Source organism: Acipenser ruthenus, chromosome 8 (assembly GCF_902713425.1).
Source record: "Acipenser ruthenus chromosome 8, fAciRut3.2 maternal haplotype, whole genome shotgun sequence".
Classification (NCBI taxonomy): domain Eukaryota; kingdom Metazoa; phylum Chordata; class Actinopteri; order Acipenseriformes; family Acipenseridae; genus Acipenser; species Acipenser ruthenus.
Window position 1 is genome coordinate 60,304,211 of NC_081196.1, and position 26,857 is coordinate 60,331,067.

At 40.9% G+C, this 26,857-nt stretch overlaps 1 protein-coding gene across 1 annotated transcript in view; it reads left to right on the forward strand.

Annotated features, from left to right (window-relative positions):
- Positions 1-605: 605 nt before the first annotated feature.
- The window catches only part of LOC117407281 (TSC22 domain family protein 1-like), a 62,053-nt gene continuing 35,801 nt past the window's right edge, over positions 606-26,857 (forward strand). Inside the window, exon 1 of the mRNA XM_034012100.3 lies at positions 606-4,099. Coding sequence (XP_033867991.3) covers positions 1,323-4,099 — 2,777 coding nt within the window. The 5' untranslated portion in view covers positions 606-1,322. The remainder of the gene's footprint in view (positions 4,100-26,857) is intronic.

A 26,857-nucleotide genomic window follows, 5' to 3' on the forward strand; every position in this document is an offset into this window, starting at 1 on the left:
ACACACATTTCCCCTTCCACAGTCTATGTGATGACTTGAAGCACATTTTTCTCTGTATATGTTTTGTTAAAATGTTTAAATACAGTAATATATGAAAGCAAGACATTATCGGGTGAGATGGGGGAAAAAAGCAAGCCTTTTTTTTTTATAAATACTGATTTTGAAATTAAATACCAAACATCACGCAATTTTTTTTTTTATAACTGTTACATATTTTCATATTTGTGCGCAGACTGTAAAAACAGACCATCCCTGGCTGTCAGTCAGTAAAGTTATGTCATTATGCTGCAGCTAGCTGAATTCAAAGGGATTCAACTTCCATTTCAATTCAGAATGAAACTACGTTTTGCATCAGGACTGCGCACCCTTGTATTTAACACATATCTGATTAATATGTATATTCTTCATACTTCACCGCACAGTGCAAGAAGTGCTTTCACAGGGGCGCAAGCATCAACAGACAGCACCTCCCCCGCATCCTATCCTCACGACCCTGTAGTCAACATCAATACAGCCTCGGTAACCCACGTGAAAGACTCGTTTTTGTTCGGACGTAGTCGACTTTTCCCGGAGAATGCTCCCGAAGCCTGTTTTCTGTGTTCGCTCCCCCCCTCCGCCTCCCTCTTCTCTGCCTCTCCCAGACTGGCTTTTATGTCTGGGTGCTCCGCTGCAGCAGTGAGCATGCGCCGTCGCCATGTTAGCAAGCTCTCCTCCCCCCAGACTCGTCAGTGAGAGAAACGCTGTGCAAGGGTGGCAGGCAAAAAGAAATACAGACAGAGGGGTGATACGGCAAACACTGGATACAAACAGAGACATGAAGGCTGCGATTAAACTACTGTTTTGAAAAACGAAGAGTCACGGCTCATTTGATATCAGTTTCACCGCAGCTACGGACGGTTTCATTTCGTTTATTTTGAAATATAATGCGCCTGAACGTCTGGTCGTGATGGAGGAAATCATTTGCTGCACTACTGGTAGATGTATATTACTGCCTCTGCGTTATAATACGGATTTAAATTAAAATAAAAAGTAAGGGATGTTGAACTGCGTTTAAGAAGAATAGCAACACACGCCTGGGGAATACAAAAACATTACGTACGTACCACTTTGTTGAACAGAAGCTCTGAGGGGAAATATTTCAATACAAAAAAAAAAAAGTTGAATGGCGGCGGCTTGAATTCACATTACAAATTGGAGGTACGTTAATTCGTTTTAGTTTTATTCTGTGGAAAAGAGTCAGCTAGCTGTCAGTCCCGGCTTTGTAAACACTGGTGTGCGTGCTGTCTGAATTTACAACAAAAAGTACCCTGGGATTTTACAAAATGCATCATCCCGAGTCTGCAGGAGATTCTACTAGTAGGAAGATGGCGAACCCGGCAGTATTTCCTAGTAGGGGTAGCAGTACAGGCAGCAACGCTTTTGCGACAGCAGCTGGTACCAGTATTAACAGTAATGTCATTCCTACTGACGATTACTCATCTTCGATATTGATACAGCCGCCACCACCACCGACCGGGTCTTCCTCCCCGGGGCCGCAGCACCCTCCCCAGAGCCTGAACCTCCACTCCTCTCAGTCGCAGCTGCAGCCTCAGCCGCTCCCCCTAGCAGGGGCACAGGTGAAAAAAAAGAGTGGTTTTCAAATCACCAGTGTCACCCCAGCCCAGATCTCGGCTAGCACCAACAACAGCATTACAGAGGACACCGAGAGCTATGACGACCTGGATGAGTCACACACAGAAGACCTGTCTTCATCTGAGATCCTGGATGTGTCATTGTCCAGGGCCACAGACATGGGAGGCCCAGAGAGGAGCTCCTCCGAGGAGACTTTGAACAACTTCCATGAGGTAGAGACCCCCGGAGCTGTTTCCCCCAACCAGCATCTCCTCCCCCACTCGCATCACCAACCCCAGCCTGGTGTGCTGGTGAACGGGACTATGCACCAACACCACCACCAGCCCCATGGACTTCACCACCGCCCACCTCATGCTCACCCTGGGATAATGCCCTCGGTTGCAGTGCCAGGAGGAGGAGGTGTCACTGTTACCCCTCCTCTCAACACTGTTACCACTGCTCCGAAATTATCTGCACACGCTGACACAGTTCCTGAGAAAGCCTCTTCTGTCGGCAATGTGGTTGGCCAGCCTCAGTCAGCCGGCACCCCAGGAATGCCAAGCGGCATGAATGCAGCAGCAGGTACCCCAGTTAATATTGTTAATCCTGTGACGAGCAATGTGAATAATGTGACCGTGGCTGGAGTGAGTACTGCCAATGTGCCTGGTTTGGTGGGCACTAGTAGTAGTAATGGCAGTAGTAGTGGCATCCCACCTGGCTTAATGAACTTGAATGCCAACAGTGGCTTAACCGGAGTCAGCAACCCAAATGTAAATGTGATGCAACAACAAGGGACTGGGGGTGCTGTGAATGTGAATATTGTAATGGGGGCTGGTAGCGTTACAAGTTGTGCCCCCTCAAATGTGATCAGCGGGGCTACGGGTAACGTTGTAGTGGCAGCACCAATGGCTGTGGCGACAGCAGCTCAAACTGCGCCAGTGGCCAGCAGCACCCCCCCAAGCCAGCAGCAACAGGCTCCACCTCCCACCAGCTCCCGCTTCAGGGTGGTGAAGCTGGATTCCAGCTCAGAACCTTTCAAGAAAGGCAGATGGACTTGCACTGAGTATTATGATAAGGAGCCCCCAGTATCAGTAGCTGTAGCAAGTGCCACATCAGAAACTATGCCCAGTCACAGGGCAGTGGAGAGCATCAGGCAGACCCAGCCCGACACTACTGTGGGTTCAGAGCGGGAGAGCACCAGTGGGAGCTCAGTCAGTAGCACCGTCAGCACCCTGAGCCACTATACAGAGAGTGTTGGAAGTGGAGAGATGGGAGCCACCTCCATTTTACAAGGCTTCCAGCAGCAGCAACCACCACCGCCACAACAGGTGGACTATGGAGGCCCCCAGAGCTTGCAAGCTTCACTCCCTGGCCTGCCTCAGAGTGTCTCGCAGCCTCAGCTTGCTCAAGCCCAGATGCACTCGCAGGAGGTGGCTCACTCCCTTCTGAAAACGAGCGGGACCCCCTCTGTGCCCTCAAGCATTGGCAGTGTTCAGCAACAGCAGCCTCCAGTGAATCTAGGAAGCGTACAGACCTCCATAGGGCTCCCCACTGCTACCATTGCTCAGCAGCAGCAACTGCCCTATACTCAACAGCCTCAACAACCTGCCACCGCACAAATGTTCCACCCACCACCACAGCAGCAGCAGCAGCAGGTGGCACCCGCTCAGATGGCATCGGAGCATGTTATGCCTTTGAGTCAAGGTGGTGGCATGGTGGGCAGCCTGCCACCAGAGTTTGTACACCAACAGATCATTCAGCCTCCAATGCAGCCCGGGCCCCCTGGAATGGGAGCAACTGGGCAGTCACTACAGCATGTGCCCCACATTCCTGGCACCATCCAACCGCCTCCAGTGTCTGGGAATGGCCAGATGATGGGCATGGGCCCGCAAGGGGGCAACATACTGCCTGGGAATTATCAGACACCCCCCCAGGGAATTTTGCAGCAGCAGCAGACCACTTCACCTCCACAGGGTGGGATCCTGCATCAGATCTTGCCTGGAACCGTCTCAGGGCTGGCACAGCAGCATCATCAGAGTTTGGCCCAGCTCCCAACACACCTGCCGGTAGAGCAGCAGCAGCAGTCAGTGGCTCAAGGACTAGCCGGGCAGCAGCCTGGTGCTGTTTCCTTGGGTCAAGTTACATCAAACGTGCCTCTTCCAGCTGCGGCCCAGTCCGGCATGCCCCAGAGTGCCGCCCAGCCTTTGCAGAACGGCAGCATGATTCCCGTTGGTGGTCAGCCTACCATGATGCCAGCGAGCTCGGTGGCCAGCACTGGCCATTACCTGGCCCTGCGGCCTTTTTCTGCTGCGCAGCTGGAAGATGCCCGCCGTCTGCTTCTTCAGGACCAGGCCCTGCTCTCTTTGCCCAAGCTAGCTGTTGGAGACGGAGCTGCCAACAGCATGAGCGCCTTCGCAGCCTCTGCAAGCCTCTTTCCACTGAAGACCCTGCCGCTGGCAGGACAGGTGGTGGACGGTGAAGAGGACAGGTAAGACTTGGCTGTAAAGATATTGAATGCAGTTAGCTGACTCGTAAAACACAACACTGGGATTTTAGCTTTCAGGAAGTGAGACTGGAAGAACAAAATCAACAATAATATCCTCACAGTAAATTGCTATTCGTTGTGATGATACTGTTTTCTACCTACTGCTGTTTTAAGTGTCATGATGTTAAACAAAGAGTACATTCCCTATTTAATTTGTGTGTATAACTGGAGCATCTGTTTAGGGTTTATAATCAGGCAGGCTGGAGATTATGAACCATGGATATTAAACTTAGGATGACTTGCCTGAGCATCCCTTAGTAGACAGTAGGAGGTCTGATGTTTAAGTGATTTCTATTAATAGCAGGGCACACTGTAAAATATTGAATGCATTTAGACACTCTAGGTTAACGTTGCTGCTCATTTTGTTTTTTCATGTATTTATTTGTTACATCAAATCCCCACTTGAATGCTATTGGCTGGTCAGTAGCTGCCTAGTCACTGCACTGCCATTGTGCCAAACTGTCTATAGTATATAGGCCTGTAATTTAATAATAATAGTAAGGCAACAGACTGCATTTTGCTTTGTAACTGCATTTGCTCCTGACAGCAGCTGATGAGATGCATGCCTTTGCAGGATGTTGTGGTTGCCTGTTTTAGACTTGCAGTACACACATGCTGGTAGAGTGTGTGTGTGTGACAGCACACACAGTGTTGAAAGAAACCATGTCACATTTCTGAACACGATTGTGACAAACCTGAGCGCTGTAAAAGGATTATTAGCATAAACAAGGACTCTTGGGCTCTTAGATGGCAGATTTAAAGGTGTTATTTTCACAATGGAACTGTTTCAAGGATCATTCAGAAATGCGGTATCAGTAGATGATTTCACAATAGTACTTTGAAGATTTTCTTTCCACTGTGCTACATCTTCCAGCTTTTGCTGGTGGTCATTGATGACTTTCAGTGGATCTGTTTAAAGATGTATCTCTGCATAACCACATGCTGAGGCCTTTACTTGTGTTTAGAAAAATTTTATTTGTTTAAAATAGCTTTTATGTCAGCCTTTGATAATCTCCGTATCTAATCTCTAGCATTTGAAGGTAGAGGTCCTGTACTGTACAGCCTATTGAAATCATGAACTCAATTTCATGTTGTTAATTAGTCTTTACATGATCATTATACTAAAGGGCACCATTGTTTCCTTTTTAAAAATTCCTTATTCAGTGATCTGTTGATACAGTTACAGTGCAATATGGATTTGCTTGTGCGTTTCACTGAATTTCAGTTAGTTCGACAAAAGCAGGAGGCCAGTATACATAATAGCACAGCAGGCCCACTGTTAGGAGGGGTGCTGGTAATGCATTCTGTTCCTTTAAACGGGCAGAGTGCTTCCGAGGGCTTTGTTTGTATTAATTGTAATTGAAGGTGGGCTGCAGGACTTCCATGAGGGTTGATTTCTAGAGTTGCTGCTGTATTGTTGTAACCCTCTTCTCCAGGTACCTTTGCCCTGTGACATCCAGTGCAGACAGCATGGTGGGACAGTGCTGTACCTGCAGCACATTATCCTGAGGGGAATGCAGGCCATGCTTTTACAGTACTTTGTTTCTCCAAAAAAAACAGAAACCTCTTGCTCGCTTAGAATTTAACTATCAATAGCTTTAAATATACAGTAATTCTGTTGTTGATGTAAAACAGTATAGGCTACATCCTACAGTGCATCATCACAACTTGCGAATCTACAGACTTCTTTGTTTTAATACAAACATACATTTAGTGTTCTGTCATGCAAAATGACATGTTTCTGTTGGTTACTGATGTGATATTATAATCCTGAAGAAACGGTTCCTTTGCCTGTACGTTTCTTGTAAAGATGTACAGCATGTTTGTGAAACGTGTTTCTGGGCATTTAGGAAGTAGGTCTAGACTTCATTGAGCAACGACAGTGTTGTCTTCTTAACTGCAAAGTCACTCCAAACTATGGCAAGGATGCAGAGTGTTCATTTGTGCCGAAGGATTTGGTTGGGAGCCGAAGATTATATTAAGAGACGGCCATATTTACTATTATCAGGATGGTGGGTATTTGGTTAAATGTGTTGTACCTTTCTGTATAATCGTTCCATCAAAAGTTTATAAACACTCAATTATAAATACAGTATTTTAAATGTAACATTCCTGCGATCAGCTAGTTTATTTGTTTGCTGTGCAAGGGCAATTTAGACTCCCATTTTGTACTTCTCCCCTCCATTTCAGACTTCTAAATAAATAATGTTATCATTTTCTTCTACATCAATTTAGATTCCCACCCCCCGATACTGTTTTATTTATTTTTTTATTACATTCTGTCCAAAATCTATACTCGGGTGTCAATTACACAGCACATTTAACTCCCTCCCAGCACACACTTGCGTGTGCTAAAGTAAAGTATTCTATCGTGTATTTGTCTACTCTATTATTTATTTATTTATTTATTATTATTATTTATTTCTTAGCAGACGCCCTTATCCAGGGCGACTTACAATTGTAAGCAAATACATTTCAAGTATCACAGTACAAGTAATAATACAATTAAGAGCAAAATAAATACAATGACTGGTTCAAGCAAGTACAAGTGTGACAAAATACAATTCAATAATACAGCAGATAAGTGTCAGTGATAGTTACATCAGGATATGATTAAATACAAAACACTACAGATTAAACACTTGGCAGATTACAGTACTCTGAAGTACAGGATTAAATACAGTAAAATAGGGGGCAGATAAGAGCAAGTAAGGCGCATTTAAGGAAGGGTGATAAGTGTCCCAGGGGAAAAACAGAGGAGTTCTACAGGTGCTGTCTGAAGAGGTGAGTCTTAAGGAGGTGCCGGAATGTGGTCAGGGACTGGGCAGTCCTGACATCTGTAGGAAGGTCATTCCACCACTGCGGAGCGAGGGTGGATAAGGAGCGGGCTCTGGAGGCAGGGGAGCGTAGAGGAGGTAGAACCAGTCTTCTAGTTCAGGCGGAGCAGAGAGGTTGAGTGGGGGTGTAGGGAGAGATGAGGGTCTGGAGATAGCTGGGTGCAGTCTGGTCAAGGCATCTGTAGGCTAGTACAATAGTCTTGAACTGGATGCGAGCAGTGATCGGGAGCCAGTGGAGTTGCGTGGGAGAAGCGAGGTAGAGAGAACACCAGACGTGCAGCGGAGTTCTGGATGAGCTGGAGCGGACGGGTAGCGGACGCAGGGAGGCCAAGGCCTGGACCAGGAGCTGGGTGGCGTAGTTGGTGAGGAAGGGTCGGATTCTTCGGATGTTGCTCAGGAAGAATCGGCACTACACATCATTTTTTTGTAAATTACATTACTAATAGCTAAATAAGATTTAAAATAATGCTCTTTTCTATAAATTAGTAAAAAATATTTAATGGGGGGGGGGGGGAACGCATCCCTCAAAACGAGAGGCATATTTTACATTTTTTCCAATAAACCAATAAAGAAAGAAATGTTTAAAACAGTGCTGTGTCTAAGACATAACCCACCATTATAATGCTCACACAGACTTTGTCTCCCAACCCCCTGGACCTAGTGTCCGGAAGGTTTGTAGTCTGTTCCCTAAAGATTTTGGACATTCTGCTACCTTGGACTGTGGAAGATTGTGATGTTCAATTTATCTTAACAAACTATTTAAATAGTTACATTTACATATTTTACTGTAGAATGAGAAACGGAACTGCAACTATGTCACAGAATACCAATGTTGATTTTGATAAGCCATATCACTGATTTAATTTCATTCTCCAGATACATACTATACCTGGGAGAATTTCATAATATTGACGGTTCAGTTTTGTTCAGTTTCAATCTTTTGCAACGTTCAAGGAAAAAGCACTTGTGTGTTGAGAAGGAACACTAATAGATTGGTCTGGAAATCCATCCACTCGCTGTGTGTCCGTAGGCAAGCAAGTGTCTTGTGTGGATTTTGGTAACTATTAGTTTAATGTAGCTCTTTTAAAGCTTTTCTAGTACCTGCTAGTAATTGGTGCTGCTATGTAGGAAACTTATTTACAGCTGTTACAGGGCACTTGCTGTACCTGTTCCTTGTCCTGTAATTTGGTAATCGATTTACACAATATTCACAATAATAATAATAATAATCTAGATCTTTCTTTTAATGGAATTGTCTACAGCTTTGTTTATATTCCATAGAAAGGGTATAATGCTGCCTGGGAACAAAAAAAAAAATCTGATGGCTCATTTGATTATTAATGAACTTGAATGCCTATTAAAAGTTGAAAAGAAATCAGGTTTGTATTACAATGTTTTCAGGGAAATACAATGATCCATATGTTCTTGGTTTAGGGTGGGCTCTCTGTCAGCATGGCAGCCTCCAGTAGCAGAGATTTTCTTCTATAGCAAAGCTTCCGAGTTGTTTATAAAAATTGGTAGGCAGATGCAGGAGGCAAACCATGGATATATTTATCCATCCCTGCCTTGATTAGGTTTTATTTTGTATTTATTTTGTCATTTTTATTGCAGTGTGGCTGCCACCCCCAGAATGCTGCTGATAAACCAGTGGACGCATCTCTCAGGTTTATCCTGGAGAAATAATTGAGCGATAATTCTTTGGGAGTTAAGTTTATGAGTCAATAACAGCAGGCCATAAACAGAAAGGCCAAAGCTGAGCTGTTTCTTATAGCAACGGATTGAAACTATCACGCTTTTTATATTTGGGACCAAATGTGCTTTAAGATTGATAAAGAAGACATTGGGTACAGTTGCTGCAGATGCAAAATAATGAAATATCTCATAATTATTTTGCCATACAAACATTTTGCAAAAGGATATCATTTCACACATCAGCATAATTTACTCATATTAGCTTTAGCTTGAAAATCAGATGGCCATTATTATGAATGACATGTGAATCATTACCATGGACATGCTTTGTAACATACAGTGGTTTGCAGAAGTATTCACCCCCTACCAATGTCACATTTTGTTAAATTGCAAATAATGTATGCACAGTTTTTCAAACAAACTTTTTTTTTATTCAAAGCTGTAGTGGTTAAACTGGACACTGTTATATGAGGAGGTTAAATGTCAGTAAAACTTTCAAAGAAAATGTACAAAATGAAATTTACTGGTTGCATAAGTATTCTGCCCCTTAAGTCAGTACTTGGTAGAAGCACCTTTTGCAGCAATTACTGCTATGAGTCTTTTTGGATAGGTCTCTACTAGCTTTGCACAGTAGAATGGTGAAATATTTTTGCCCATTCCTGACTGAAAAATTGTTCCAGTTCTGATAAGTTTGTTGGGGATCGTCGATGGACTGCAGTCTTCAAGTCTCGCCATAAAAGTTCAATTAGATTCAAGTCAGGACTTGACTGGGCCACTCAAGAACATTAATTCTCTTGTTCAACCACTCCAGTGTGGCTTTGGCTTTGTGCTTCCGGTCATTGTCCTGGTGAAATGTGAATTTCCTCCCCAGTTTCAGTCTTGGCTGACTTAAACAGGTTTTCCTCAAGGATTCGCCTGTACTTTGCACAATCCATTCTTCCCTCTATCCTGACAAGCTTCCCAGTCCCTGCTGAAGAGAAGCATCCCCATAACATGATGCTGCCACCACCATGCTTGACAGTTGGGATGGTGTTGACTGGGTGATGTGCAGTGTTGGGCTTCCGCCAGACGTAACGCTTGGAATTTAGACTGAAAAGTTCAATTTCCCACATGTCTGCAGTATCATCTACATGCTTTTTCGCAAATTCCATACGTGCTTTAAGATGAGGCTTTTTGAGTAATGGCTTTTTTCTTGCCACCCATCCATACAGGCCAGCTTTGTGTAGGGACAAGCTTATTGTTGATGTATGAACACTGACTCCCATCTCAGACACAGAACTTTGTAGATCTCTCAAGGTCATTGTTGGCTTCAGAGTGACATCCTAAACCAGTTTCCTGCTTGCCCAGCTGCTCAGTTTGGGAGGGCGACCTGATCTGGGTAGTGTCTGGGTGGTATGATGCGTCTTCCACTTCTTAATGATGGACTTCACTGTGCTGAGAGGGATAATCGGCTCCTTTGAAATTTTCTTGTACCCTTCTCCTGCTCTGTGCCTCTCTACCACTTTATCCCTGATTTGTTTCGAAAGCTCCTTGGTCTTCATGGTTGCTTTGTTGGATCACTATGTGAGTTGCAGCTTGAAAGTCGTTATGTACCTGAGGGAAATTCTCTACAAGTTAAACCACTTTGAGTACATATAGGCTGAAACCATTTCACTAATTTTGTGACCTTTCAAACAAATCATTTGCACCTGAGCTGATTTAGGGCTGCAGTAGCAAAGGGGTTGAATACTTATGCAACTGAGATGAATCTGTTTTTCTCTGTAAATCTTACTTATTTATGTTCTATATGCATTTTTTAACTTTATCAATGTGCAGTGGAGTACGCTGTACATGTAAAGTCTAATTTGACAGCGTTGTGAAGTACGGTCAAGTGCGAACAATATGTGAACAGTTCGCAGTGGGGTGAATGCTTCTGCAAACCACTGTATGCCAATGTTCAATATAGATTGACTGTAGTATGAAATGCAATCTCTATCTTCATTTCCTAGAGAGTCGATGGACAGATGCTGCAGTTGTTGCTAGATTCTTCGTGCCTGATCTGTTTCTTCTCAGATGTACAGAAGAGCTGTAATAAGATGTGACCTTGGTTTCTCTGTCTGGTTTAAGCTTATTGTAACTACCACTATTGTGTTGTGGCGTTGGCTGCCAAAAAAAGAGCAGGTTTTGTTGGATTGGATCCTGTTGCTACAGGCATTGTTTTTCCAAGAGTTTGCAAGTTTTGTTGCAGACTTTGAGTTCTCCGGAGCTTGCAGTAGATCAGGTTTAATGTTTCTTCTTGCTTGTACTGTAGCCTCCAAGTTTAGAAACTGTCGGCTGTGAAAGAAGTATAACGTGTATGCTTTGTCATGATCAAAATAATCCCCTCCTTATGTGAATCCATTAGTTAACGCATTACATCATCTGGCATATAACTTGTTTGAAAATATTTTGAGAATGGAATATTGAATTACATGACAATAATAAATGAACAACCCCAAAGTCTGTGTGCAGTGAAATATAGAAATATTTCAGTTTTGAAGTGGCTAATGATGAAGGTAAAACAATATAACAAGACCTTGTTTTTCTACATGGATATTCTGAAGCAAAGCACCACTAAGTTAAAGTAAGTTGTTGCTTTTCATATGTAAATATCTGTTAACGGCTATATAACATATGTTTCATATTGCAATTGTGTTATATTTTTTGTGTTTTGCAAGACTTCAATATTATCGCTATCGAAATACGTGCACGATATCGATATACAATTTTCATATTGTTGCCCACCCCTAATAACAACAACAACAACAACAACACTAGTTTCTGAATACCTTAAAAGCATTTATCCTAATGTTTTTGACAAAAGCTTATTTTTAAAATGTATTTATTATTTCAATTTGTGAAACATTTGTCATTTCTTTTTGTTGAAACTTATGCTGCACAGCAGTTTGGTCCAGAAACCCTGCATGTCATGGTATGAAATCCAGTCCAGATGAGACTGGTCTGAATCACTAACAGCAGACTGTATGTGCTGGGGGTCTTCACTCAGCCCCCGCCACACCCCTCCAAAGAAGTCATATCTTGCTAATGGGTTTTGTTTTATTTTTTTCTACAGTGCAATTTGGAGGGACATTGAGCAAGCAAGGCTGGTGTGCTCCATTATCATCTGGGGGTGAAATAATTAGTCCAGGCACTTACAGGACCACCAGTTTTAGTTTTGATTCATGTCACCAAGGAACCCATGGTGAGAACAGTCAGGCTTATTGTGATGTCTCTGAGTGTGAGTGCTCAATTGATTTCTGTGCATTGAATGTAAAGAGGTTTTAGTGAGTGCTGGCTGCACCCCCCCCGGCCCCCATTGCTACCCTTGCCGGACCACATACTGTATTTGTGCACCTAATTACCACAGGCTAGTGAATTTCCATACTGCACCTTAATTTGCTCTTTGACCTCACTGTGCTTTTCAACTCTAGAAGAGGGTAGGTACACTACCACGTCTTTTTAAGGTGAGTGGAATTTCATTTGGCTCTTCAGAGTGAGTAAGTTGTATAGCTCCATGTGTTCTTTTAATATAATAAACAAACTGGATTACCATTTTAAAATATGGTTGCAGTATTACATTTTGAAGTAAAAACACTGCCCTAAAAAGCATTTTTTTTTTTTTTTGGAACATAGTTTACATTCCAGCAGACCGCATGACAAGTACATTGGTTCTTTGGTGTCTTAAAGGCGAGTCACCTGTTGAATCTGAAAAGTAATAGTTAATGATGCAAAGTAGGCTATTGAACGAATGAATGATATAGATAGATATGTATGTAATCTTGTTTTGGCTGTGACGAAGGTGCACATGCAGTAAGAGCTTGAATAAATCTTTCTTTGTTTGGAGATCTAATGGATAATATATCTGATTAACAGGGCCCATGTAGCTGGCACGGGGAAAGAAGTGGTTTAAGAAAGGTACAGTATCTGCTTGAGTGACAGTACTGTAATAAGGGGTCTGTTGTGTAAGCTGCAGTGTAGTAGACTCCAAGCATGCAGAGTAGATACAGTACAGTAGAGTAATCTGTTAACTGCTCTTAAATTACAAAATACCACAGGCACATCCTGAACTGTGGCCAGTTATCCAACAGGCAGTGCCTGCTGTGTGGAGAACTATTATAAACTGATAATGTTTTACTTCCTGAGAAAGGGGGCTATTCAGATACTTACAGTAAGTTTTTTAATCAGGTTCTTAGGATTGCCAGGAGCTTGTTGTTGGCTGATCTTAGAGTACGTTCTGGAGTGGAACAGTAGTGGGTGAATACTGTAGCTCCCTCAAATAGGCAGGACCACAACCCTGAACAGGTGCAAGTCCACAGTTTTACTTTCTATATAAAAGCTCATGAGCTGGCTTGATAGAAAAGACTGATTACTGTGAAAGTTCTACCGCTGGCTTCCACCTGCAGGCTCAGATATGATTCATACAGTATAACAAAGCCAGCAATGCACACATCTAATAACCAAATTCTGCACAGATCACATGTTAATGTGTTTCGTTCTTACTATGTGAATTCCCATTCAAACACAGCAATCTCTGATGATATCGGGGTGGCGGAAACAAGCAACAAAACAGAACCAAATTACTAGATAAATGTATACATTTATTTCAATATCTTTCATTCCGTAGTGGATAGGTCCAACATGGGTTTGCCAGCAGTCACGCCATTACTTCTTGTGCACTTTCATTTTCTGCTTTATTGCAATTAAATCTGAATCATCCCAAACATGATTTAGATTCATTTGGGAGTGGCTATACCTTTGCCCACTGTGTTGTTGACAGTGTTGCTTGCCAATACATTGCTAATGTGGCTTTCGGATTTGCTTCGGTTATTAGTGTGGTGCCTGTTTTCTGGCCTCCTCTCTTCTCTCCATGTTACTATTTGGCTGAGCTGCTGTTGAGTTAAATTACAAGCAGTTGGCTACTTCGTTGTGCTGAAATATATAACGCAGGATTGACATTGATTGTGTAAAATTCCAGGATAGATTTTCTTATTTAATGTATTCTATTTGCCTGTAGGCAACCCTGATTTAACTGCTTGTCAAAGGGACTGAAATTTGCAACTGCTTAATAACCCTAGATTTCATATTCAAGGTGCCTCTGTCTTTCGCATCAGATGTAGTACTGAATCTTTGTTGTGGTGCTTTCTGGTCACATACACATCTTCCCAAATCACTGTGTGTCAAAAATGGTCACTCTTATTTGGGGTGGGCCGGGGGTGTTTACAATGGGCTGTGTATTTGGTACGTGGTTCTCTACCAGGGCTGACTGCAATGATGTTGACCCACTTGAAGTAATGAATGCAGTTTTTTCTTTTCCACATGCAGCAGCATAGAGAGATCCAGAATCTGTCCCATTTTGTTAGCAATGAAGTTCCACACAATATCACTTACATTTATCCTAGACATAAACGAAGCATTGAACCAGAATAGCACCGAGGGTAGCAAAGACCACCTGAAATCTATCTTTCTATTGTTTGCAAAGGTTAGTGTCGTCAGCTGCAGCTCAATAAACAATTAAAACATAGCTTTGTGTAGTTATAATAGGAGACAGCTGAGATCCAGTGGTTTGAAGGGTATTTTGTGAACAAAGCATTTTAGATACTATTGTGTTTATCTTTTGTGTATCCTACTTATTATGATGTGCTACAGAGACGACCATGGTGTGTGTCATTAATGAAATGGTACTGTGATGTGTTGCAGTGTATTCTAAAACACTGAGAGTAGCCTGTGTGTGGCCTCTGCTAATGGGTGTTGAATTTTACAGCCAGACTGTTTGTTTGTTTTTAATTAGTATTTTACTGGCTCACTTTTTGTTATAATATATAGGCCTAATTTAACGGTTTGAGGGAAGCCTGTGGTTTACTATGGACCAGGAATTGGGATGTCTTGGTTGCAAATTCAGGTTCAGCCACTGAGCTTGGTTCGACCCCATAGTTGGTGACTGTTCAGTTTGAAAGAGTGGAGTTGCGTCTTTGTCAAGCTGCCCTACATTGTTTGGAATGTAACCCTTCAACAGGATCTGCCAGCACCACAAGCAGATGAGCAAACAGAGATAACTACAGTAGATCCAGCGCCAGCTCCACTGTATGTGCTTGTAGAGATCTGTAGAAACCCCTGAGATACAGTGACATGGATAGTGCAGTGCACGGTAAAATGAAGGTTGATAAATACATGGCAAATTGTGTAAGCCTTACCTTCCTAATACATCTCATTGTTCTTTGGTTCCACCCGTACCCAAGACAGAGGATAGGTAATAAAAACCTTGAGTTGTGTTTGTGAACCAAAAACAGCAGACATTAAAGAAAAAAGGGTCATTTGAAGATTATTTTATATCCAGCTGGTTTTATCCACATTATATTTGAACTTGTGTTACAGTACACATCCTAGTGGAAAGACTTTTGTAATGAAAAAAGTGATTAAATATTTTATAAGGGAAGTGGATCACTTGATACTTGTGTCTTTAATAAAGGATGTAGTTTATATTACTTTTTAAAAGGTAAAAGGCACATTAAATATTGACGTGAATCACTTGGGCTGCAGGGGGGTAATGAGGGACTCTTAATTGCATTTTGTTTGCTGCTGTTCATGATGTCATTACTTGTGAGTACATTGTTATCAAGTCTGTTCTGAAATAACTTCTACTTTCTCCTAAATGACTTTCATACTAATTTCAGGAGTGCAATTTGACCCTCAGTTGCAGTTCTTCAAATAAAAGCCGTTCCCTTCCCTGTAGTTTCAGGGTTGGAGCTAAGCTGTGACAGCTTGCTGCTCTGAACAGTACATAAAGTGCCACTACTTTATAAACACATCTGGTGGCGACGCAGGCATGCTAAGAACCAAACTCCAATTACTGCATGGCTGTAATTTGCATGTTCTTGGGCTGTGCATTTTCTGGTGGTAAATGGTTAGCATTTTAGTGATAACAAAATGCAATTTGGTTTTGAGATATACAATGTTTTTATTTGATGGATGCCAATTGGAAATGACAGGTTCTACTGTAGTTAGGTCATTTAAAAAAAAAAATTGCATTACTTTTTAATTTAGATCCGGTGTCTGATTTATTAGTACTGTATGATACAGATGCCACCGCCAAAGTTAAGTGCGTGTTAAATAAATCATAATTAAGCTCTTTTGTATTTATTTATTAGGGACTGCTTTTTGCCAACAGGCTGGTTCTGCCTCCTAGTTTGGGCAATTGCAGAGCCAAGTCTTTCAGTCATACTATTTAAAATATTACCTTTTTATGTAGCAGTTTAAACTAACATGCACATCTGGTGCCTTCTCCCCTGGTGAGAAAACATTCTTGGGACTCCATTGGTTACGCTGGATTTGTTCACTTCTTTAATAAAGCATGATGTCAGCTCTAAACAAATATTGACCGAAACATGAAACACCATTACAATTTAATTACTCACTCCACGTGCACTGTCGCAAATGCATCTCTGACCAGTGCTCTTTTGAGACGATAAGGTTGTGAGCATGCATCTCTGACCAGTGCTCTTTTGAGACGATAAGGTTGTGAGCATGCATCTCTGACTAGTGCTCTTTTGAGACGATAAGGTTGTGAGCATGCATCTCTGACCAGTGCTCTTTTGAGACGATAAGGTTGTGAGCATGCATCTCTGACCAGTGCTCTTTTGAGATGATAAGGTTGTGAGTATGCATCTCTGACCAGTGCTCTTTTGAGACGATAAGGTTGTGAGCATTTTGAAAAGTTTTATAGATGTTGATTTCTAAAGAGCATAATCCTTGCTTCTGTATAATGGGCTGTTAGTTTTCCAGAGAAACTGCAAACTCTGAGTGTTTAAACACTTGGATTTTTAAACTTTGAATGCTCTCAAATGCAGTACCCTGCAGTATTTTCTTTTAACACTTAGTGGTGTTAAAGAATGACATTCATTTCCTTTCCTTTCCCTGCTTAGCCTCCTCCTGTGGATAGATGACTAGGCAGGATTCAGAGGCCTATCAGAACCATAGGCAGCTACTGTATTCATCATCTCCTAGAACTCTAGAAAGATTAGGGAGTTTTGCATTATTAAATTGATACAGAGAGATTGAAAGACATTTCGACCTGCGTGGCTTGCCGAAAAGGGGATTGTAAGCACAGCTTTGTATTAATGTGAGTGTCTGTTTTACATCAGCACTTCATTGCTTCAATATATATATATATATATATATATATATATAATCTGACTTTTTTGTTGTAAACCAGTTTTCTGGTTCCCTCCTTGTGAGATCAATGGCTTGAAGGTAATATCGCAGCTCTTTAATTTATCAGTTGGTGAAGCAGTGGTTAGTGCTTCCGTGTTGAGAGGAAAGCTGTCCTGTTTGCCACAGGGATCAAGTTGAAAAGTGAATTTTAAAACAGTCCTGTTTGTTTCCATCGAGGTCAGATAAATATCAAAGCGCTCTGAACTGGGACTCTCGACAGTATGAGAAATGCGTATTAGAGAATTCGATCTGGCCCAGCTACTCCGATGGTGGAAATTACCTAATGAGTGTCCACAGCCATGACATTAGAGGCAGCTTTTTAAAACAAGGAGTAAAAAAAAACCTAGGCAGAACAGAGGCCTGTGAATATACTCTACTATCAGAGAAATATTGTAGGATAGTGAATTAACATATAAGTGGCAATCGGCTAAACCAAATGATATATAGGCGATCACAGGCCTTTTGTGTAATGTGCGGGTCTAGATGGATTGTAGATGGCAGATGGAACCAGTAGCAGTCCCAATTTCATTATGGAACGAGATGAGTTTGAGTTTTATAGACTGGTTTCATGGTGCAGATGGAAATGCAGCATTAGACTCTGTCTCTAGTCTTTGATTTAGTGTTCAAAAAGGGAAAGCTGGCCTATATTTGTTTAATGTATGATGTGCAGAGACTTTTGTGCAGTGATCAGACAAACAGACTGAGTGATTTGAAGATGGTGAAGCAGTTTCTGGACTTCTATTTTTCAGAGATGGCCTTTTTTTAAGTTTCCTGCCTACCCTAAAGGGATTCAACAAATTTCCTGCTGCTAAATTATCTTAAGGAAGATTAAGTATAGAGGGGCTTATCATGCAGTTGTTTTGACTTTACTATGGTTTGATTTCTATAATATGAGAGAATGATTTATTTTTAGTATAGGGTGGTGTGTACACACATATTATAGAGTACAGTGTATGTGCAATGTAAGCCAGGGCATGTGACAATACAAGTTCACTGTAGCGTTTGGTTTGTTTACTCTCAACGGCATAATAAACTGCACTATGAATCATCTGACAGCAGTAACGTGATGTTAACAGAAACTTGTAAGTGGAGTGTAATTCCTTATATTGAAAGGTGGACCTGACCGCACAGCTGGTTTGCTTTCAAAATGGAAGTCAGTGCTGTATATAGGAAACACATTTACCAAGCAAAATTTGGTTGGTTTAAGCAAAAAACATGAAAATAGGTATTTTGAGTCAACAGTTTTCAAAGTTTTTTCTTTCTACTTCTTTTCTGTTTTAAGCTATAATTAGCCACTTCATTTTATTTGATGTTCATGGTTAGTCAGAAATTAAGTGTGGCTTAAGAGGACTTTGGGATTTGCATTTTCCTTACCACTTTGTTTTGCCATGTCAGTGGGGGAGATTAGGAATTTTTGGGGGGACAGGACTTAAAAAAGGGTCAGGGTCAGTGTTAGGGTTAATTCTCTCTTGGATAAAGGGTCAGGGTCAGTGTTAGGGTTAATTCTCTCTCTTGGATAAAGGGTTAGGGTCAAGGTCAGTGTTAGGGTTAATTCTCTCTCTTGGATAAAGGGTTAGGGTCAGTGTTAGGGTTAATTCTCTCTCTTGGATAAAGGGTTAGGGTCAGGGTCAATTCCCTCTCTTGAGTAAAGGTGTCTGCTGAATGAATAAATAATTCAGTGCTCCCCTGTAACGCTGTAGTCGGGAGCCATAGTTAAGAGACTAGTGCTATTTATATTCCGCCTTATAACGAGAATACTAGTGTTAGTGTAATGGGATTATGGGGCAAATGAGAGCCATGACCGTAACGCCTTGTAACCTGTTCCAAAGTATAAAGGGCCACTTTATAAAGGGGGAGCACTGTAATAGTAAAACAAGCACAAAAACATTAACACCCACATATTAAACTGCAAAGAGGGGTAGTTAGTTCAAAGCTCTCACTGCAAACTATCTACAGCTGCATATCTGCAAGAAATCGAGAGATGGGAGGCATGTGTAACGCGGTTTTACACACAGCCGTGGTGTGAGAAGTCATGTAAACTCTGAGCGATAGCTTGAGGGTTTATTAATGTTATCTCACACCAAGGGTGTATGTAAACTCATGTTACACACACCTCCCTAGACATTGTTTTATGTCATTGCTGACCCTTTACATATTTTTACTAATTATAGCGAGGGGACATATAATATAGGAGGCTGTGTGGTCTAGTGGTTAAAGAAAAGGGCTTGTAACCAGGAAGTCCCCGGTTCAAATCCCACCTCCGCCACTGACTTATTGTGTGACCCTGAGCAAGTCACTTAACCTCCTTGTGCTCCGTCTTTCGGGCGAGATGTAGTTGTAAGTGACTCTGCAGCTGATGCATAGTTCACACACCCTAGTCTCTGTAAGTCGCCTTGGATAAAGGCGTCTGCTAAATAAACAAATAATAAGCTTAACATGCTTATTCAAACAGTTTGACAATGTTTTACAACTTTAACAGAGAACATTGATTGTATTTTGCATTTCAGGTATCTTAAAATACATCTCTGGAATACATTTTCATATCTCAAAATGACAGTGATTGGGAAGCCTGAATCAGCATTGGGGCAAGAAGTAAAAAGAAAAAGCGAAGGCCTGTCTGTTTGAGACGTTTTGAATCCACTTTTTTTAAACTTTCTGATTATGAAAGCAATCATGCTGCAAAGCTGCGACATGTTTTTACTCAGATATTGGAGAAAGCTCTGTTGGAAGGGGTTACAAAACTCCAAATGCAGAGCTATTGGATAACATTGGCTATTTACTGCTCAAATTGTTATGGTGCTTTCCTTACTTTATTGGCTGACACGATATAATTGCATCAGCACAGCAAATTATATGGGGTAAAACTTCTTGCACACAGCAACATTGTTAAGCAGCAAACACCGACATAACTAACACAAGCTTTAATTGCATTTCTTATTCTTACCTGAAAGTTGCTTCGCAGCTGTAGGCAGGATTAAAATGGAGAATCTGGCAAGATTGCAGTCCTTTCTCACATCTGATTGGCTCATTACCTGAATTATGTGTCTCCGATACATCATCTGGGTGTGGAATATGATTCGTTGGCTCGCCTGTCTGTCATTGCAAAGCGGGCTGAACAATGTGTCGTTTTCTGATTTAAGTTGTAATTTACACAGTATTTCGTTTTTTATTTGGGTGGAGGGGTATTAACAGATTGCGGGAGTTGCGCACTCATCTCTTAATAAAAGAGCATCAGTCTAAAAATGCACTGAAATGCCCCGTCTTCACTACTGTAAAAACTGCCACACGAGATTCTACCAAATAGCTCTCTACTGTAGCATCGCTATAATGTCTTTCACATGATCAAAGAGCAACCCACATATAAATTATATACTGTACCATGAATGAAGTAATTGATGTGAAAATACATTAAAACATCTAAGCATCAAAGTCGCCTGACCTTTGCTCTATTCCTTTGGGCTTGAAGAAAAATCTACCACACAGGTGATTTCAGTGTGTTTTAATAAAAAAAAAAAAAAAAAATTCTGTGATATTAGAGTTATTTTTAAAAGCTTCATGAGTCCATAACCTTGGACACGTGTCTGTCTGGGACTTGTTTCCTCCATTCAATGTACAATGCATTCTCACTGACTAGGAAACCAGGCTGGGTGGCATGAAATTAGGTCACTGAATTCAACGATGAGCAGACTGAAATTCCTTTCTGGTAAACCTTTATGTAAGACTGCAGGTGCAGATAATTTCTTCTGCTTAAGTGGGGCCAGTCAGAAGTTTTACTTGTTGGCTATTGTTGGTCTTCCTCAGCATTAGAACCTGGATTATTGGTCTTTAATAAATCTTTGCTGCAGAGCCATTTTTATTAATCCAATGCATCTATGCAACTACAGTATGGACTTTACTGTTAAAGATTCTTTCATGAGATCCCCTATAACCAAGTGACCTATCACCTATTTAACACAGGCTTAATGATTCACCCTCCTTGTAATAGAAATTATTAGTGGGGCTTGCGAAGCAAGAGTTCCCACTTTAAATGTTCGACATACTTCTTCATCTTCTTCTTCTTATTCTTTGGCACATCTTTTATACTTTTTAAACTGTTAAGCTTTTTGTCCTTTTTTTGTCCATCTTCATTCACTTTAATGGGACTTTTTTCAACACTCTAAAGCTCCCCATGGTTTAAAAACTCCCAGACTTCCAACATTTTATTTACTATAAACAATGTAACTTTTGACACATCAGCTACTTTGACCACTTTCCCAATAAGTAAGACAAAAAGTTAGACCATATGGAATCTTCCTCTACTTCTCTGCTATTCAAATATGAAATCAAGACAGAAATAACTTTTACCAATCAAGAGGTACACCTGTTTTAGTAACCGCACCAACTACGTTTTCTGTGAACTTTTAGAAATAACTGCCGTTTTGACCACTTTCCCAACAAGTTAGACACATACATAGAGCAAATGAAATCTTCCTCTACTTCTCAGCTATTCAAATATGAAATCAAAATAGGAATGGCGTCTACCAATCAAGAGGTACAGCTGTTTTAGTAACCGCATCAACTTCTTTCAGTAGGCTACTTCCCACTGTTTGAGAAATTTCAAATTATAGCACATTCTACGCATGAGACAATTAGTAAAGAATGTGACTTGACACAAATCAGCTACTTTGACCACTTTCCCAATAAAGCAAGCCCCACAACTTTACTTGTAAAGTTACCATCTAGTTAGTTTTAATATCCATAAGATAAGGATTTTAATATATTATAAGGGGTGGGTGGGCATTTAAGGGAATGCATTTTAGTTCTATTTATTATGTTAACAATAGTATTGGTATTTGGCATCTGCTATATTTATAATTATAATACATTAAAAAAATTAAGTATGGGATTTTGATTTCTATGAACTAATTTATTGTACTGTACTGTGCTGTTTGTAGGTGTTGGTTGTACACTATCTTTTTTGGTTTCTCACAAGCCCAGGGAATTCCGATGTAAATTAGCTTATAGCTAAGTCTGGGTACAATACATCTTGTGACTTGTCATGAATGTTAAGAAATTGTACATGGTCCCTGACAAATAAAGAATAATAATAATAATAATAATTAATGGAATTAAAATGCAAACTGCCCTAGTGCTAATGTCTTCATAGGAGGACAGTTAGGTCAAATTTCTCATACTTTATAATCATCCCTAGTCTTCAGCAGGTACAGAAATCCAGATTCCTTCCTGGATCGGTGGTTTCTTTGATTTTTTTTTTTCACGGGGATATTGCTTGATTTAAGCTGTAGAAAGAGGCACAATGTATCTGTCTATATTAGCAGAGTGGATGCCTGGACTGAACTGTTCCTATACTGAGTGCCTCGGAAGATAAAAAGACTGCAGATGCAGTACAATAGGTTGTAAGTGAATGCAGAGGAGCAGCTGGAATTGATGTTTCGTGTAAGTGTCTCCATAAGGCTGTTGTCTGCCTCACCGAATGTCATATCCTGTTGAACTTTGATGTCAGTTCTTACGGTTTAGGAGAAATTATTTTTGTTGGACTTTATGGCCATGGCCATGTTCATTTCAGCCACTGCCAAGCCATTTTTTGGAAAGCACTTTGGGGACTGGAGCCGGTGTGAATCACAAACCAGAACTTTGTTTGAAAGTTTAAAGTAGTCTGTATTTGTTCATATGCTGTGTTCCGTGCTCTCCCTGTGTATGTAGTTACAGTGCAGTTCACGGGACGCCCCTTCATGTTTCTAACAATTTTATTGAAAGGGTTTTAATTAAGCTATTTATTTGATCTTATTTCTGTGAAAAGGACTGACACAGCCGCAATTCCATCAATAACTAACACTGACCCTGGTTATCTACAGTACAAGTCCCTTGCTGCAGTATGATACAGTATGGAGCTGGTGGGGACAAGGCTTTTATTAAAACGTGCATATTTAAAGAATGTGCTCTCCCAATAGGTTGTGTTTCTGTGTCTGATTTGTGTCTTTCTTACCTTACTGTGCCAAAACATACTACAGTGTTTGGGGATTCACGTGGAGCAAGTTATTAGGAGACTCGGGCTTTGAAACCTGATGGGCTTCAGATAAACTACCAGCCTCCTTATTGATGTATTTTATTGATGTAGCTTACTGTAAACCTGCTTGGCCTTGTGAAAATGCAGCAGTGTATGGCGAGCTACAGTAGGGTTACAACCAAAGAATGCTGTGTCTTTGCTACAGTTTCTTATCTTAACACTTTCTCTTGAACTAAAAATGCAGTGCATATTCACACACTAAACTATGTATTGGTGGATTCATGTGTGCCAAATAGGCACTTAAGACAACCTTAGCCCTCTGTTGTTCTTCTAAAGCAAGAAGTGGTCTGAATTTTCTCAGGATAGTGGTATCTTCTGAAACAAACAGCTTACTTTTGCAAGGTTGAAACCACACATAGCTATTTATTCTTTATTAAGTAAGAAAACTTAACATGGTTCATGGCTTTTTTCTAACAAATATAGGCATGGAAAGAGCAACATGGTAGTATATCTATACTTGAACTCCACTGTTACTGATGAAGCCATCAGCCTGGAGGTACAGTAGTGGTTGTCAAAAGTTCAGCAGCCCAGTGTGACAAAAAGCAGGTAAGAGTTCTTAAATGATGCGTGGGGCTCCTGGCAGGGATAGATGCTCCAGCCAAATCTACAAAAATTTTTTACAGTACAGTAGGCAGGATTGCAGCGTGTCACCATCCTTAACAAGGGTAAAGTGCAAAGTTCTGAGACACCCAACACCCAAATTACTTTCTTACTTTTAGCAGGGCAGTGTAAAAGGGTAATGTATCCAGACCCCAGCCTTGAAACAGAATGACTGGCAGTGGGGCTTATATCACCCTCTGCACACTACTCAGACCCTTTACTTACTAAGGAAGTATCTTGTTGTTGAATCACTGAATAGATCATGATTATGGATGTGATTTTGTCACGGTGGTCATGGGACCCGTGAATTTTGACATGTGTTTCCACTCAGCATGAAAATAGGAAAGGAGCAGTTCACGTCGTTTGAATTGGTTTCAGTGCAAAGTTGAAGCAGTTAGCAAACATCAAATAAAGGTGAATACTTACACAGAACTATAAAAGTGGCGTAATTAAATTCTAAGCAACTAACACTGCAATATCCCAAACAATTTCATGGAAGCGGAGGGAGCAGCTTTAAGAACGATCCTTCTAATCTTTTAATGTACATCCTGTAATACCATCATCACAGCTGTGTTTAAATAGACATTAATGAAAAGGAGCTTGTGTTATAAATACATTACAAATATGTTTACTTTGCACAAATATTATTATTATTATTTGTTTATTTATCCAAGGCGACTTACAGAGACTCGGGTGTGTGAGCTATGCATCAGCTGCAGAGTCACTTACAATTACATCTCACCCGAAAGACGGAGCACAAGGAGGTGAAGTGACTTGCTCAGGGTCACACAATGCGCCAGTGGCTGAGGTGGGATTTGAACCGGGGACCTTCTGGTTACAAGCCCTTTGCTTTAACCACTGGACCACACAGCCTCCTAGTATATTACATGAATAAATATACATTTTTGCGTTCAAATCTTTGTAGCCGTGACCATTCTGTGAAATTGTCTATTTTTAGCCTCGACTGTGCTGTGATTTTTACCTTGTTTTACCCTGACAAAATCGCATCCTTAATCATGATCTCCTCTTTAAATATAAGCAACATAATGTTAATGAGAAGGCCAGTTTTTCCCACAAATGTTATCCATAAATGTCACAATTTTCACAATGTTACCAAGTTCCCACTATACAGTATATTCACTTTAGCCATTCTTTCCTTGGTATATTCCTAAAAGCTGTTATTATGGATGTCAGTGACACCATTGTTTCCTTAATGCTTTAAGTCTGAATGATCACAGATAAAGCCTAGCATGAATAGGGGAGTGAGCACTCCGTAATTACACAGCTACACTCTGTACGGTTTTCCTACCACAGTGGTTTTGTGGTTTTGTTCCATTGTGATTTAAGCAGTGTTTTTATCTCTACCAAGGAGCACCTCATGGTGCACTGAGAGAAAATTGTATACTTTGGGCATGTTTCAATGCAGCTGTAATATTGTGAATAAATTAACAAAGAGGAAGGAAAAGTACATTAATGCTTCCTTTGCAATCGTTATTAATTCAGGTTTAGTTTGTTGTTTTTCAGAAGGCCAGACATAATGTCATGGTCCTGTGTGAAAATCCTTTATGGAGCACGAATCTTAATTTTGAAGCATAATATTTCAGTTTAAAAAAATAAAATAAAAATACATTTCAGTTCTATTGTTAACCCCACTACCTCCTCTTGACCTAAGCTTGCTATGTGTATGTTTTCATGTGCCAATAACTTTGTGAAAGTTTTTACAAGGCAATAAAATATAGTGTGTGTTTGTTGTACTATAAAATAACCCACCGACAGTCTGTAATGTAATGATTGCTGTTTCATTTACTGCCTCAGACACTCCTGGCAACAAATCAACTTTAATTCCTGTTCTGTGCTGATTTTAGATGTGGGTAGAAACCGCAGGGTCCTATAAAATATTTACAGTACTGAACTGGATCCCAGTTTGACAACCTTATGGAAATTGTTTGTGTGTCAGTGTTTTTGAAATGGTATAGATTCCTTTTAAAATAACTTCACCTATCTTTATTGGTTCAGTCACATTACGTTAGTAGATCTTGGTCTGACGTTGGGCAGGTCCTCTACAGTACTGAGGTGCTGCAGTTTATCCTTGATCATCATCACTACCTCTGAGATGTGCAGGTCTTTTAAGACCCTTACAGTGAAATAAGTTTTCAAGAACATGCCTTTTTATATTTAATCCGCAGACTTGGATTTTGCAGCTGGAGGAGCGTAACGCTCATGGAAACATGTGACTTTCCTTCAAGGAGGGTCCCTCTGAGTCGGTGGATTTTGCAGTAATTTGAACCCAGAACCTGTGCTCCAGCCCTCTCTTCTAAACTTGATTCCTTAGTTTCCCTCAGGAGTGGCTCTAGATTGAATTAGCGTGCAGTTAGTATGTGATGTGTCTGGGAAGCAGACCACAGTGTGTGCTTCTGATGGCTCTCTGCCTTACTGTATGTTGTAGAAACAGTAGCCGTTTGTGTGGGAATGGGCTTTTCAACAGCGTTGATCACTGCAGCTACAGCTGTGGAAGGTCTCTGCTTCTTAAAGTGAAGTGTCATACTGCTATTGGATGAGTAAATCATATTCTCAGAATATGGTGTTTAAATGTACTGTAAAATGTTGGCTCTGTGGCACTCGTACTGTTTTTTATTTTTTGTTTTTCGATAGTTTACCTCTATTTTTAAAGAAATATTTTGCCTTCCGCAGTTTAGAGTCCATGCAATTAGCTTGTTTACATGAACTTCATTTCATTTCCTTCATTGCACTTTGTTATTGAATGAAGTAGGTAGGGTAACTGATCCATGCAGTATTCATGAGCACGTTCCTTTCAGCCTACTCGTGCTGTTCATTCCCCGCACCGCTGCAAGCTGCACACAGGGTCTGTTACCCGGTAATGAGAGAGAGTGCTCTTATTCTCATTGTTCTTTAAATAGTAGAGAAGCATGTGCTGCTGTGCAATCGGGGTTCCAGTCTCCCTCTTCTCTCACCAGCAACTCCCTCCCCCGAGGGACCGTAAGGCAGTTTTGTCAGCATAGCTCAAAATAATCAAGGCTGTCAGCTTAAACGCTACAGTGGGATATATATATATATATATATATATATATATATATATATATATATGATATTGAAAAAAGCCTTTAAAACCCAGAGGCCGCCATCTGTGCTGATTTGGTAATAATCAGGAGTTTAAAATGATAAAGGCAAATATTTGGAATAGAAAATAAGATCACATGGAAGATCATTTAACACTGCACTGCACACTGATAAGAGATGAGAAGAATTACTTTAGAGACG